Consider the following 12,427-nt stretch of genomic DNA (forward strand, 5'->3'; position numbering starts at 1 on the left):
TTTGGAGGGGGCTAGGTGAGACTGTCTTCAACGGTGTTATCTACTGCTGGGATGTGGTGTAGGGAACAGAAAAATGCTGCAGGTTCTAGAAAATTCCAGGTGGGTCACTGTCATTTGGCAGAAGAAGAGGGATTAGAGTAGGATATGGTCTGAGAGGAGAGGGTGAAAGGAGGGGCTGCACAAGGAAGGCTGCCATCCACAACTGCAGCATTATGTGTGTCAGAGATAAATTCACTTGTCATATTTCAAATTAAGTTTATAGGTGCTCCGCCCCCCACCCCCACACAGCAGTGGCTCAACGGGTGGTTTTCTCAATTTTTAATTGAAATTTTGCAGTATATTGGCGTCTAAAGTCTAGGTCTGACTGAAGTGATGGTTTGTATGTATGTGAACGTGTACGTGACTAACAATCGAGAGAGCTGCTGAAGTCTCCCGATGTGGTGGGAAGGGTGTTGCGGCAGGGACCGGCCGTTCTCTTCGCAAGAGAATCTTCCATCCCTAATGTCAGAGTGCTTCCGAGGTATCAGGAGGTGAAAAAGGTGTGGGTGTTGCAGTGAATTTCCCTAGCCCAACACACACACACACACACACACACACACACACACACATTAAGGAGTTCAGTAAAAAGTCTTCGTGATGCCTGGGAAGTCCAGCTAAAGGCAAAAGGCAGTCTCTCATGGCGAAAGCGAGCCAGACAGACGCCCGGATCGCTGCGGAGACCCGCGCAGCCTCAGCTCCGGAGCGCGCAACCCAGCCGCCGCTACCCGGGCACTCTTGCCTGGCTCTCGGGGCTACATCAGCAGGCTGCGGAAAGCCAGGGCTGCCGCCCACCCTCACCATACACCTTTCCCGAAGCACCCCCAAACCCTGGACCCAACGGCAAACCTCTCGGATCTGGCAAAGCTCAGAAATGCAAAAACTGCGGCGGGGGACAAATTTTACTTCAATCCAAAGGATTGAGCACACACACACACACACACACGAATTTTACTTCAACCCAAAGGACTGAATACACACACACACACACACACACACACACACACACACACACACACAGAGATGCAACACCCCCAACCCCGCGCCGCTTAATTTCTTTTCCCGTGTTAGAAAAAAGGATTACTTGCCCACAGAGGCTTGGAGATGAGGGACAAGAGGTTGGTCCGAGGCTAGGATCACCTGCTGCTGAGGTGAGAGAGCAGACACAGGATGGAAGCTGTTCTGAGCAGCAGCTCACACTGAGTGGTTAGGGGGATTGCAAAGACCCTCAAGTTCGCCTCTAGATTTTTTTTTTTTTTTGCATTCGCGTCACTAAAGGGTTAAACGCGGCCGGGCTTCAAACACTCCCCCCCCCAACGCCTCCCCACTCCCCCTCCCCTTTTTGCCCCCCCCCACCCCGCGCGTCGCTAGGAGGTCATCAAGCGCTCTGTCCAGTCCGCGTTCGCAAGCCCCTCCGCTTCCCGCCCATCGGGCCCGTGGCTGCTTACGGAGAGGTGTGCGCTCACCGAGGGGCGTGTTCCAGCACTGGGAGACGCCGAGCGCCCCCGGGTTAGACCTCAGAGCGGAGCCAGCCATGGAGCGGGGCGGGGGAAAGTTTGGCACCCTGGAAGGGGTTGTCAAACTGGGGTGGGCGGGGCGCCCGAGGGTACTTTAGCCCTCCGAATTCAGGGTCGCCCGCTGCCCGGACCTGAGGCGGTGTGCGGCCATGGACCGCGGAGCTGCCGCGGCCCAGGGCACTGCCCCGCCTCAGGTTGGCGAGCAGCCCGCGGAGTCTCCAGAGCCGCCGCCGCCGTGGCCACCGCCGAAGCCGCCGCCGTCACCGCCGGCGCGAGCTCCTCAGCTGCTCCACGCGCCTTCGCCGGCACCGGCACCGCAGTTCTGTCCAGAGCCTGCTCCAGAACCCGGTCCGGAGGCGATCCCAGAACCAGCCCCAGAACTAGACACACAAGCGATCTCAGAACCAGCCACGGAACCAGCCCCCGAGCCGGCCCCAGAGCCAGCCACAGATCCGGCCCCTGAGCCGATCCCAGTACCAGCCATAGAACCGGCCCCCGAGCCGGCCCCAGAACCAGCCACAGAACCAGCCACAGAGTCCTGCCCTGAGCCGGCTCAAGTGTCCTGTCCGGAGCCGAGCCCAGCACCACATCTATTGCAGTGTCCGGTGGTCGCTCCAGAGAAAGGTCTAAGGACCTCGCCATCGCCGCGAACGCTAGTGCCAGTGCCGTTGTCCAATATAAAGGTAAGAAAAAGATCCCCTGGGGCGGGAGGGAAAGAACCCAGGCGAGGCCGGATGGCTATCCAGCTTGCGGGACTCTGGGCACCCTTAGCATCCCATTTGGTTGCCACCGACTAGCAAAGATGCTGGGAAAGATGCGGGGATGGGGGAGCCCAGGGGAGTGGGAAGCGGTTGGGAGGCGGGAAGCAACATGTGGAAGTGAGAGTGGGCTGTTTGGGGCTAGAAACGGGGGTGATAGCACCGGTTGGGAGTCGGAGCAGTTTTCCTCATGAGGAGAAGTGACAGTGCGGTGAGCGCCTATATCTTGAAAAAGAAGAGGAAGCCCAGGGAGCGCAAGAGACCTAGAGAGGTGTTAGGGGCTGGCCCAAGGTACACAGGGACGGGATTGGGGAGGGGGTGGGCGGTGGGATACACCTCTTAGCCGCGGTCACTGCCGCAGAGGCCCAAGCTGCGGAACAGCAGCGTCTGCTTGGCCCCCTCCCTGCCACTGGGGAGGGGGTTCCTCAGCTGGGGCACAGCTGGCAACGCTCCAGGGAGGGGCCCGGAGCCTCTGTTGGCTGCTGGGCGCTGGTACTCCGCGTGGGGATGAGGGGTTGGGCGGCGCCCACGCGCACTGCAGGGGAAGGGCAGGGTTCGCAGGGGAGGAGGGGGAGAGCATACGTATGTCGAAGCCACCATTCCATCTGTCTGCAGGATTTCCCAGCAGGTAGGTGCAAACACGGTGATACAGTGATGGGTCGCGTCACAAACGGTCAACTGGCATCCCGCACTGGTGCCAGTTGGGATGGTACAGGAGCCCCAGTTTAGATACACGAAAATGAGTTGGTATTTGAGAGCATGTGAATGGGAACCCTCATCTCTTCCAGTCTTCAGAGACGACTTCTTAAACGTTGCACTTAGCTGGAAGAAGACCAGTGGAGAATCCTCGGGCACCTGCCCACGGAGGAGGGAGGAGGAAGAAGGTTTTCAGTCCTTGCGTTGGACCCTGAAACCCCGAAACCCAGTATGCTCTTCAGAAGGAGTGTTTCTTACTTTCTCTGTGCTCCCCCTACTCTTCGTTTTTCCTAAACTTTGTTCCACAAGATTGTGAAAATCATAATAATGCATACATACACCTTCATTTAGCTTTCCCCCAGAGAAAAGCAACAAAACACAGAAACAACACATCACACCAATGATGCCCGTCCATCCTGCTGCTTAGCAGGGCATAGGGACACGGCTCAGAATCCTTCTGCTCTGGACTGTACACTTGTAGAATGTAGGGGAAGGGGGTAGGGGTTGGCATCTCTAAATGGAAATGGAAGGGCTGGTTGCTTCCTGAGTTATGACTAGGGAGGCTTGAATTTGCAAAATAACTGAAATGATAAACGACTGAGAAAGAGGAACTCTAAAGGGAAAAGTTTCACAGGGAAAAAAGGGTGCAGAGGTTTCAAAAGAAATAAAATAGAACTGTAGGGAACTAATATATATATATATATTTTAATCCAACAACCCCGCTCTCACCAAAAGGTGGATCTCCACGCACACACACACGCACACACACACACACACCCTTCCGGCATCAGAGCAGCCCTTCACTTCAGTGATCTCAAGAAGGGAAAGGGCGGGGCAGCTAGACCTGGGAGGTCACCCTAACCAGGTGCTTGCTCTTGTCTTTTTGGAAGAGTTTGCATAAAGCTGGTGAGAGGGAGACCAATAAGGACCACCTAACTTGTGGCCTTCTTAAGTGACATTCCACGAACGTGACTGAGAAACTGACACCTGAGGGCTTAATTACCAGGATAGTCAGTGAATGTATGGCCTCTTTGGCCTCTGGAAGACTGACTGGAGGTCCGGAGCTCCAGGGATGAGTCCTGTGACAGTGGGAAAGCATCTCCCAACAGCTTGACAAGAAAATTTCTATTGCCAGACAGATAAGGAGGATCAAGGTAAGGGAAAGCAGGTTAGCTTCCTCTACATAGTATCCATTCAGGCATGCTGGCCAACTGACCCACGGGCACTTGGCAGCCCTGGCAGGGGACCAGGACCACCTCCCCCAGTTTCATTTTGCCAAGTAGAGCTGGTCTTTTGTTCAGTCACTTATCTTGCAGAGTGGGCTTCAAAAGGGCCATATAAATGAACCCTAGAGGGTTTTGAAGGATGCAAAGATCTGGGTAAATGCTAAAATTCCTGGGAGGAGCCCTTCTCCAACACTTTAGGTGTTGCTATGCTATTGCTCTCTGATGCAGATGAGAACATCTGATCTTCAGTGATAGGACCATTCTCTGCTGCATTCTCCTCAGGCAAATAGCATCCATAGCCAGCTGACTTGCATCTTAACATTCAAGGCAAACAGGTTGCCATCTTAGCTAGGGTTGCATTATTCTCAGACACTGCCTCCTTGAGGCAAGCTTAGGGAATGACATACGTGTGTGTGTGTGTGTGTGTGTGTGTGTGTGTGTGTGTGTGTGTACACGCACACACAGAATCTTAGAGCTCAAAACTAAATATAGCTCTCATTGTACAATGAAATCCTACGTGGTAAGACACAGTCAGTACCAGTAGCATGAAACTAGCCTGATAAGTCAAAGGATAAAATGAGCAAAACAAAGGGTTTGAATGTGACTACAGATTTCTCCCAGATAACTTTGCCGACCAATACTGCAGTAAAAAACCCAACATCTTCCAGTGTGTGGTCTGCTCTCTTTGGGGGTTTCAGAACCTGCTGGTTGCAAATCTATGACAAGCATGAGGGTAGGGACTGAGAAAAGGGGGCGCATGTTTTCTTTCTGAATGCCTACTTGGATAACAGTCTGTGAACCAAACCTATTTCCTTCCTTTCTGAAATGGTTTAATTTCCAGGAAATGAGCCGTGGTCTCCCACCTGGTGGCAACAAGTGTAAGTAAAGATGTGTGAATTGGTTCTTTAACAATGCTATAACTCTCTTTGGGGGTGGGGGTTTACATGTAGACCATATTTGCTTCCCTTCACTCAGCTGTGGTTGAAGAAAGACAGTTTATATTTTTATTCATTGGGTTTTGACCAGCTATGAAATTATAATCACACCCTACAGGTGATTAATGAAATACACTTTTATGGCTTTTATTTCTGGGTTAGAGAGGGGTCTCTGTATCTCTCACTCCTAATGACTACACAGCAATTACTATTACATCCCAAACTATAACAGAACAGTTTCCTGGTATTTTTTGCACACATTTTCTTGCAAAGTAGCAAGCATTTGCTTATATGACATCTGGTAATTCTTGCCTGAATGCTTCATATCTTACCTACGTCTGAGCTTCTCAAAGGTAGATACTGTCTCTCCTTCCCAGTGCCTAATATAATTCAGCCCTCCCTATTTTTGCTCAATACACTTGCTGAAGCTTGAAACCTAGCAATTCCATTTTCAACAATGACGTAGAGACTGCTGCTGTGAATGAATTTAAAAACGCATTCTCACTCGTTTCAGAGTGAGAAGTAAATGCTTATTTAAATAGCCTGGAATATATAGCCCCTAGGAAATGCAGTCAATCTCTCCATTTTCAGAATGGATGTTAGAACCATAATTAAGAAGAAAATTACTAACAATTTAAAAAAAATGATTTGGAAAGTGTCCTTATCCCCTGCAGTCCCGGCAGCAGCAGACTAATGATGTTGTTGTTGGTTTCAGGGGTAATAAATTTTTTTCCTAAGTGAACAGAATATCTGCAGTGACTGTAAACAACTTCAGGATGTAGTTCTAATGTTTAACCTGTTGAAGGTCAGGATGAAATTACTTTCTTTCCTCATAGATTCTTTCTCCCCTCCTTGCCAGGTTTTGATGATACCATCTGATTTATTTGGTATATTCTGAGAGCTCCTGAGCATTTGCTGCAGGATGTTTTAGAAACGATAATGAGATATTTGTCCAGTGGTCTTTCTTTTCTGAGAATACAGTTCTTTTATGTTTATTAAAATCTCCAACTGGGGCTTCTGCAGATCTGCAGCCCAAAAGGCAAGGCTGAGCCATCAGTTACCCAAAGTGCTTCCAAGAAAAGGGGAAAAATCCATAGAGGCCAGGAAAGCATTCAGGGGCATTATAATAAGGATTATATAATCCCTACTGCTAGTATGGCACTTTACAGTTTGCAGAATGCTTTCCTCTGCATTATTAACTCTTTTATTCCCCTGAAGAAGGCAGCAGGGTGGGAAAGAGCAAAAATAGAACTTGACACCTAATAGGATATAACTATTAATTTATCTATTATGGATTTTAAAAAATATCCAACATATGGCTTTCTGTGACATGTAGGATACTCATTTGTCTAAGAACAATCTTTTAGCTGACATTCCATCAGCCTTGATTTTTTTCCAAAGCAGTGATTGCTGTTCCCTGTCTGATACTCCCAGAGGAGGCCATCATAGAACAGGAGCCTGAGAAGGAAGAAGAAGAGGCACAAGACCCTGAACCTATTACTCCCAAAGAAGGCCTTTTTTTTTTGGAAAGAAAATAAATAGAAATTCTGCTAGGGATACAGTTCCCAACCTTTCCAAAGCCCGCCGACTGTAATTCTCTCAGTGGAAAAATAAAAACTTAAAGCATTTAAAAAGGAAAGCAGCCATTCCTAAAGGGAGATGCCCCCACCCTCACCAAAGCAAATAAACCTTATTCTCAAAATAGAAAAACAAATTTACAAATTTTTTAAAAAAGAAAGGGACAGTGACCCCAGATAATGAAACTTATACCTCCCCTGAAAATTATTTTAAGAAAAAAAAAAAAGAAATTCTAAAGGGAGGAGCTCCTTGCCCTTTCCAAAGCCCATGAAACATATCCCCAAGAGAAAAATTTTTAATGAAAAGGATGAGAAATCATCTCAAGGTAAACAGTATTTTTAACCCTAAAATTTTCTTGAAATTTATAAACTTTATTTGCACCTCATGGCCCATGCCCAATCTCTCACAAAAATTATGGGGGCAAAAATAAGTCTCCCAAATGTTCACCAATCTCACCAAAGCTCCCTACAGTTATTTCTTCCAATTATACGAAATGTCCAAAATAGGCAAATCCTTAGAGACAGAAAGTAGATTAGTGGTTGCCAGGAGGTGAAGGAAGGGGGGAGGGGAAGTGTGGGTGATAGCTAAAGGGTACAGGGTTTCTTTAGGAGATGATAAAAATGTTCTGAAATTAGACAGTGGTGATGTTTGCACGACTTGTGAATACACTAAAAACCACTGACTTGTATGCTGTAAAATGGTGAATTTTGTTATGCAAATTATATCTCAATTTAAAAAATAAGTAAAGATCGTTCATCCAACTATATGATAATGAACCTACTACCTTCCCACAAATAAGCAAACAAAACAAATGAATAAATAAGGAAAAAAAGAAATTTTAAAAGAGGGGATCCTCTTAAGGGCCTCCAACCTCACCAAGAAAAATAACTTTTATTCACCCCCAATTTTTTTTTTCTTTTGAGAAAAACAAACAAAAAAGGAAATCTCTTCAAGAGCAGATACTTTCAAAATCATCAAAATCGATGAAACTTACTAATCCCTCCACCCAGATACACACAAACATTTTAACTTAACAAAAAGAATGAAATATTAAAGGATAGGGTCCCTAATCTTACCAAATCTCCTGAATTTTTAATTCCCATAAAAGGAAAAAAAAGGAACAAAAGAAATAAATCCCCCCAAAGGGAGATGCCCCATCCTCACCAAAGCACATGAATATTATTTCAATTTCTTTATTGAAATATTTTACAATTTCTTTAAGATTTAAAAGAAAATTAATGATGGAAGGATGTGTATATTGGTGGAGGGGATAATACCAATGAAACGAAAACAAAATCCTCTTAAAAAGAAGTGCTCCAACCTCGCAAAGACACATGAACTTTTCTGTTCAATCACAACGAAGACAAATGCAGAAAAGAAGAAAAAAATAAAAGGAAATCCCTCTAATGAGAGGTGACCTGAATTCATCCAAACCCAAAAGCTTTATTTTTAATATAGGAAAATTTTAACTTGGAAGAGAAAGGTAGGAGAGAAACAGAAACAAAACCAAGAAAATCCTCTTAAGGAAAGATGTCCCCAGTCTCCACAAAGCTCCCTTTTCTCAAAACAAGTACATACATTTAGAATTAGAGGGGAAAGAAGGAAGAAAATGAATATATTTTAAAAAAGAAACCTCCTTTTTAGGGAATGAAGAAGCCCCCAAACTCACCAAGTCCCTGAACATTTTTTCTCCAAGAAAAAAGAGAGAGAGAGAGAAACAAAGAGGGAGGTGAGAGAAGAGGAGGAGGAAAGGGAGAGAAAGGAAGGGAGGAAAAAAAGGGGGTAGAAAGGGAGGAAGGGATGGAAGAGGAGGAAGAAGAAAGTTAATTAAGGGATAATTTTTAAAAAGAAGAAATTCTCAGGGAAGATGAACCAATGAAAATAATGAATGTTATTGAAAATAATGAATGTTATTCCTGATAATCAACGCATTCCACCCCCCATAAAAAGGAGAAAACCCCACAAAATCTCCTAAAGCTTCTTCAAAGGGAGATGCACCCAATCTCACCCAAACCTAGGTGCCTTATCTGTCTTCCAGCCTTCAAATATTTATTTTTTTGATAAAAGGAAAGGAAAAGAAATCCTTTCAAAGAGAGATGTTCCCAATCTTATTTCTTCCAAATAATTTATTTTAAAGAAAAGGAAAGAGAAATCCTCCTAAGAAGGGCTCCCCAACCTCATTAAAGCCAGTGGCCTTTATAGCTCCTCTCCACAAAACCTAGTTTTCAAAAAATGAAAATCTTCCAAACCTGAAGACAGGTGCTCCCTCAACCCTACCAAAAACAATGAACCTTTTCCCCAGAGATGATTTTTAAAGAAAAATACTTCCATCATACGAGATACCTTCGACTTCACTAAAATCAATAGACCTTATTCCTCTCCACACCCAAAAGGAAAAAAAGAAAAAGAGAAATTTAACAGGAAAAGCAGAGAAACCCTCCTAAGGCAAGTTGGCCATAATCTCACCAACACCATTGAACTTTATTCCCCTAAAATTTTTTTTAAAGAAAGAGCCAAAATGAGAAAAAAAAGGCCTGTCTTTTTAAGAAAAAGTATCCTCTGCACCCACCCCACTCTAAAGACTAGAAAGTGTTATACAAAGAAAAGGTAATATCATTCGAGAAAAGTACCAGTGAACCTTAAATTCAGCACGTGAGGCTGAAGGGTAGTCAATGGTTAATCCCAGGCTGGCTTCCCTCTGCCCCCAGCCCATTTCTGGTTACCTTTCCAATCCGTCATTCAGGCTGTACACTCAGGAAAGGAAAACCCTGTCCATGGAAAACAGAATTAAGAAGGCAAAGCTTCTGAGGATAAATCATATACCTCTTTTCCAAACCAAACAGAAATGATTAGGGAATTAGCTGCATCATCATTCTGCTCTAATACTATAGAAACTCAAGAGTTGATGATAAACTTTAAAGCAATGACACGCTTACTATTAATTTTCAAATTAGATAAACACCCCTACCTAGCACAGAAGGAGCTTAGCCAATTCAATAATGGGGTTCTGACAGTGGTTTAATCATGTGCTCACTTAAATGTCTGTTCTCATAGAGCGATAAAGGGCTTGACTCACAAATACATACAATTTGCAAGTCAGATTTATAAGCAGAGAATAAGACTCAATGTTTTCCAAATTTTTAAATTCATTTACTTATTTAAAAATTAAAGTGAAGGACCTACTGTATAGCACAGGGAACTATATTCAATATCTTGTAATAACCTATAATGAAAAATAATATGAAAAGGATATGTGTGTATATATATATATATATAACTGCATCACTTTGCTGTACACCTGAAACTAACACAACATTGTAAACTAACTGTACTTCAATTTTAAAAATGGTTAAAATATTTTAAAAATTAAATTGAGTACCTGCTCTATGTCCTACATGCTTAGCACTGAGGAATCCACGGTGGGCAAAATCACATAGATGAGATTTCCTTTAAGCAGCAATGGTAGATGAGGGACCCAATTGCCAAAACAGATGTACAGGGAGTGATTATTTGTTTTACCAGATGTGCTTTACCAAGGTATTCACTCAGTCAATTCTCTCAGCATACCTCTTCTTAAACAAAAATGTAATGTAATAAAATAATGGAATATATGCTAATTTCAGAGAATGTGGAAAATCATGAAAGCTTCCAGAAAGTAAATAAAAATTATGTAGCACCCTGCCATTCAAGGGATAATTACTGTTAATATTTTGATATATTTTTTCCATTTATTTTCTCTGAATATATGCTTATGGTCTACAATAGTAAGACTTTAGGGAATGTGCAATTATGTCTCAGGCTTCCCCCGTCCCAGTCACCTTTCCCACTTAATTATTAGATTACGTACATTGTTCTACATTATATTTAGGAAACACTAATTAATTTTAGCTTAAAGTGTATCTACCTGTATGATCTGCTTGATAAACGTGCTTGAAACATAACTGTTCAGGGATGTATTTGCAGTGTAAAGCAATGAGAGTATACATTTTATGTAGATACAATTGTTGTATCTACACAAACAAATGTCCCATATATAAATAGTTGACAGAGCTCACGTTTACTAACAGCACTTTCTTGGTCATCTAGATTTCATTTGTCCAGCTAGCTTTTGTGACTTGTGTTTCGAGAAGGAGACCCAGAACAAAATCCACCTTCTTCCTACTGTTAAATTCCCAAAAGGAAAATCTAAATTTCTGAGACTCTATTGGGTCACTTTTAGCCATATGCAAAGATGTACTGATGGTTTTGTCTCTTTAACACAAAGTCACAGCATCATGCTCTTCTGGGTGCCTCCTACCCAGAAGGGAAATACGTATGTGTGAGGACATTAACAACAATTATTAGGAGAAAGACTATTCAATTCATCCAGCTTTCATTAACCAAATGTGGTAGAAAATTGAGAGAGTTAATAAACTGTATACAATCCAACCAGGGTTGAATCAGTAATTTAAAAGGCGAGTGTAATGCACTTCTTTTAAGATCAGAATCTTCAGCCTTGTCTGCAGCACTTAGAGATTTTCATCTTCCAAAGCATTACAGGCATTTGCTGTTTAAGTCTTTTGCTTTTAAAGAGCCTATAAAAGAGATATTGGCCCCTGAGAGCAAGGATTCCCGTTGCCTTTTTTCCCTCCCAGCAGCACAGGGCGAGGCATGTGATACTGTGGGATTCTGAGAGATAGGCATGATGCTCCCACCCAGAGTTTTGTCAGTTCTTCTGAAAGGAGAGGTGATGGGCATGGGGACTGAGCCTGGCCCCTGCCTACAAGAGTAGAAGAGGGTTGGAAGCACTGCTTGCAGGGCTCAAGTAAGAACATCCAGAATCCTGAATGTTCATTCATTTGCTTTCTCCTGCAGCTAATATCCCTTCTGGGATTTTGCAGCTTGAGGCAGGAAATGAAAGGTACCTGCTGAGTAAAATTTGTTAATCTCCTTGGCTGTGAGTACAGATACTTGAAACCAGGAAAATTTTCATTAAGCCCAGGCTTTGTCAATTGAGTCCCCATTCTCCTGAAGTGGCTCCAGCATGACAGCACCATCCTCCAAACCCCAACTCTAACAGTAGTCTCTGCATCCCATTTTAGAATTACCTTGATTGTTAACTTTCCCTTAATAAGTGTCATTTGCATCTATTATCTACATTTAACATATTATTTCATGGTTTACTTACATCACTGTACATCTCCCTTTCAGTATAAAAGGAAAATGTGATGTAGCTTTACTAAAACAGCTAAGCATAAACAGCAGAGAGGAAAGTAAATGAGGCTACAAAACAAGATTATTGATTTCAGAAAATTAACAAGTTAGTGCCCTTCTCACTAACCTCAATTAATGCTTACTGTGACAATTTCCCTCCTGCCAGGCTTGAGTAGAACATAACTTTTCTCTTACCCATAATTTGGATATTGTTGTCACTTTCTCCCTCACTTTAATCGGTTTGACTGTTAAGACTAATTAAAATGATAATTTTGGTGTTTGCCGTGGTCTCCTTTGCTTTAATGTACTCAACTCGGTGACAAGACCTCCAGGGCAGTTTTGTTTGTTTTTGGTTTCACTTTGGTTTCACATGGAATCAAAGCACCCCCTCAGTGGCTCTCTTCATGGTTTTCCTATTATATTGCTTCTCACTAGTGAGTCCTCTGTCTAGAAGTTCTTGGAAAAGCTTTATTTTGTCTTTCCATCAT

At 43.8% G+C, this 12,427-nt stretch overlaps 1 protein-coding gene across 1 annotated transcript in view; it reads left to right on the forward strand.

Annotated features, from left to right (window-relative positions):
• The first annotated feature begins 1,685 nt into the window (after window positions 1–1,685).
• The window catches only part of DGKK (diacylglycerol kinase kappa), a 160,458-nt gene continuing 149,716 nt past the window's right edge, over window positions 1,686–12,427 (forward strand). Inside the window, exon 1 of the mRNA XM_089904546.1 lies at window positions 1,686–2,236. Coding sequence (XP_089760672.1) covers window positions 1,703–2,236 — 534 coding nt within the window. The 5' untranslated portion in view covers window positions 1,686–1,702. The remainder of the gene's footprint in view (window positions 2,237–12,427) is intronic.

Source organism: Delphinapterus leucas, chromosome X, assembly GCF_059928025.1.
Source record: "Delphinapterus leucas isolate spDelLeu-1000000601 "Yukka" chromosome X, BTC_Dleu_Yukka2, whole genome shotgun sequence".
Classification (NCBI taxonomy): domain Eukaryota; kingdom Metazoa; phylum Chordata; class Mammalia; order Artiodactyla; family Monodontidae; genus Delphinapterus; species Delphinapterus leucas.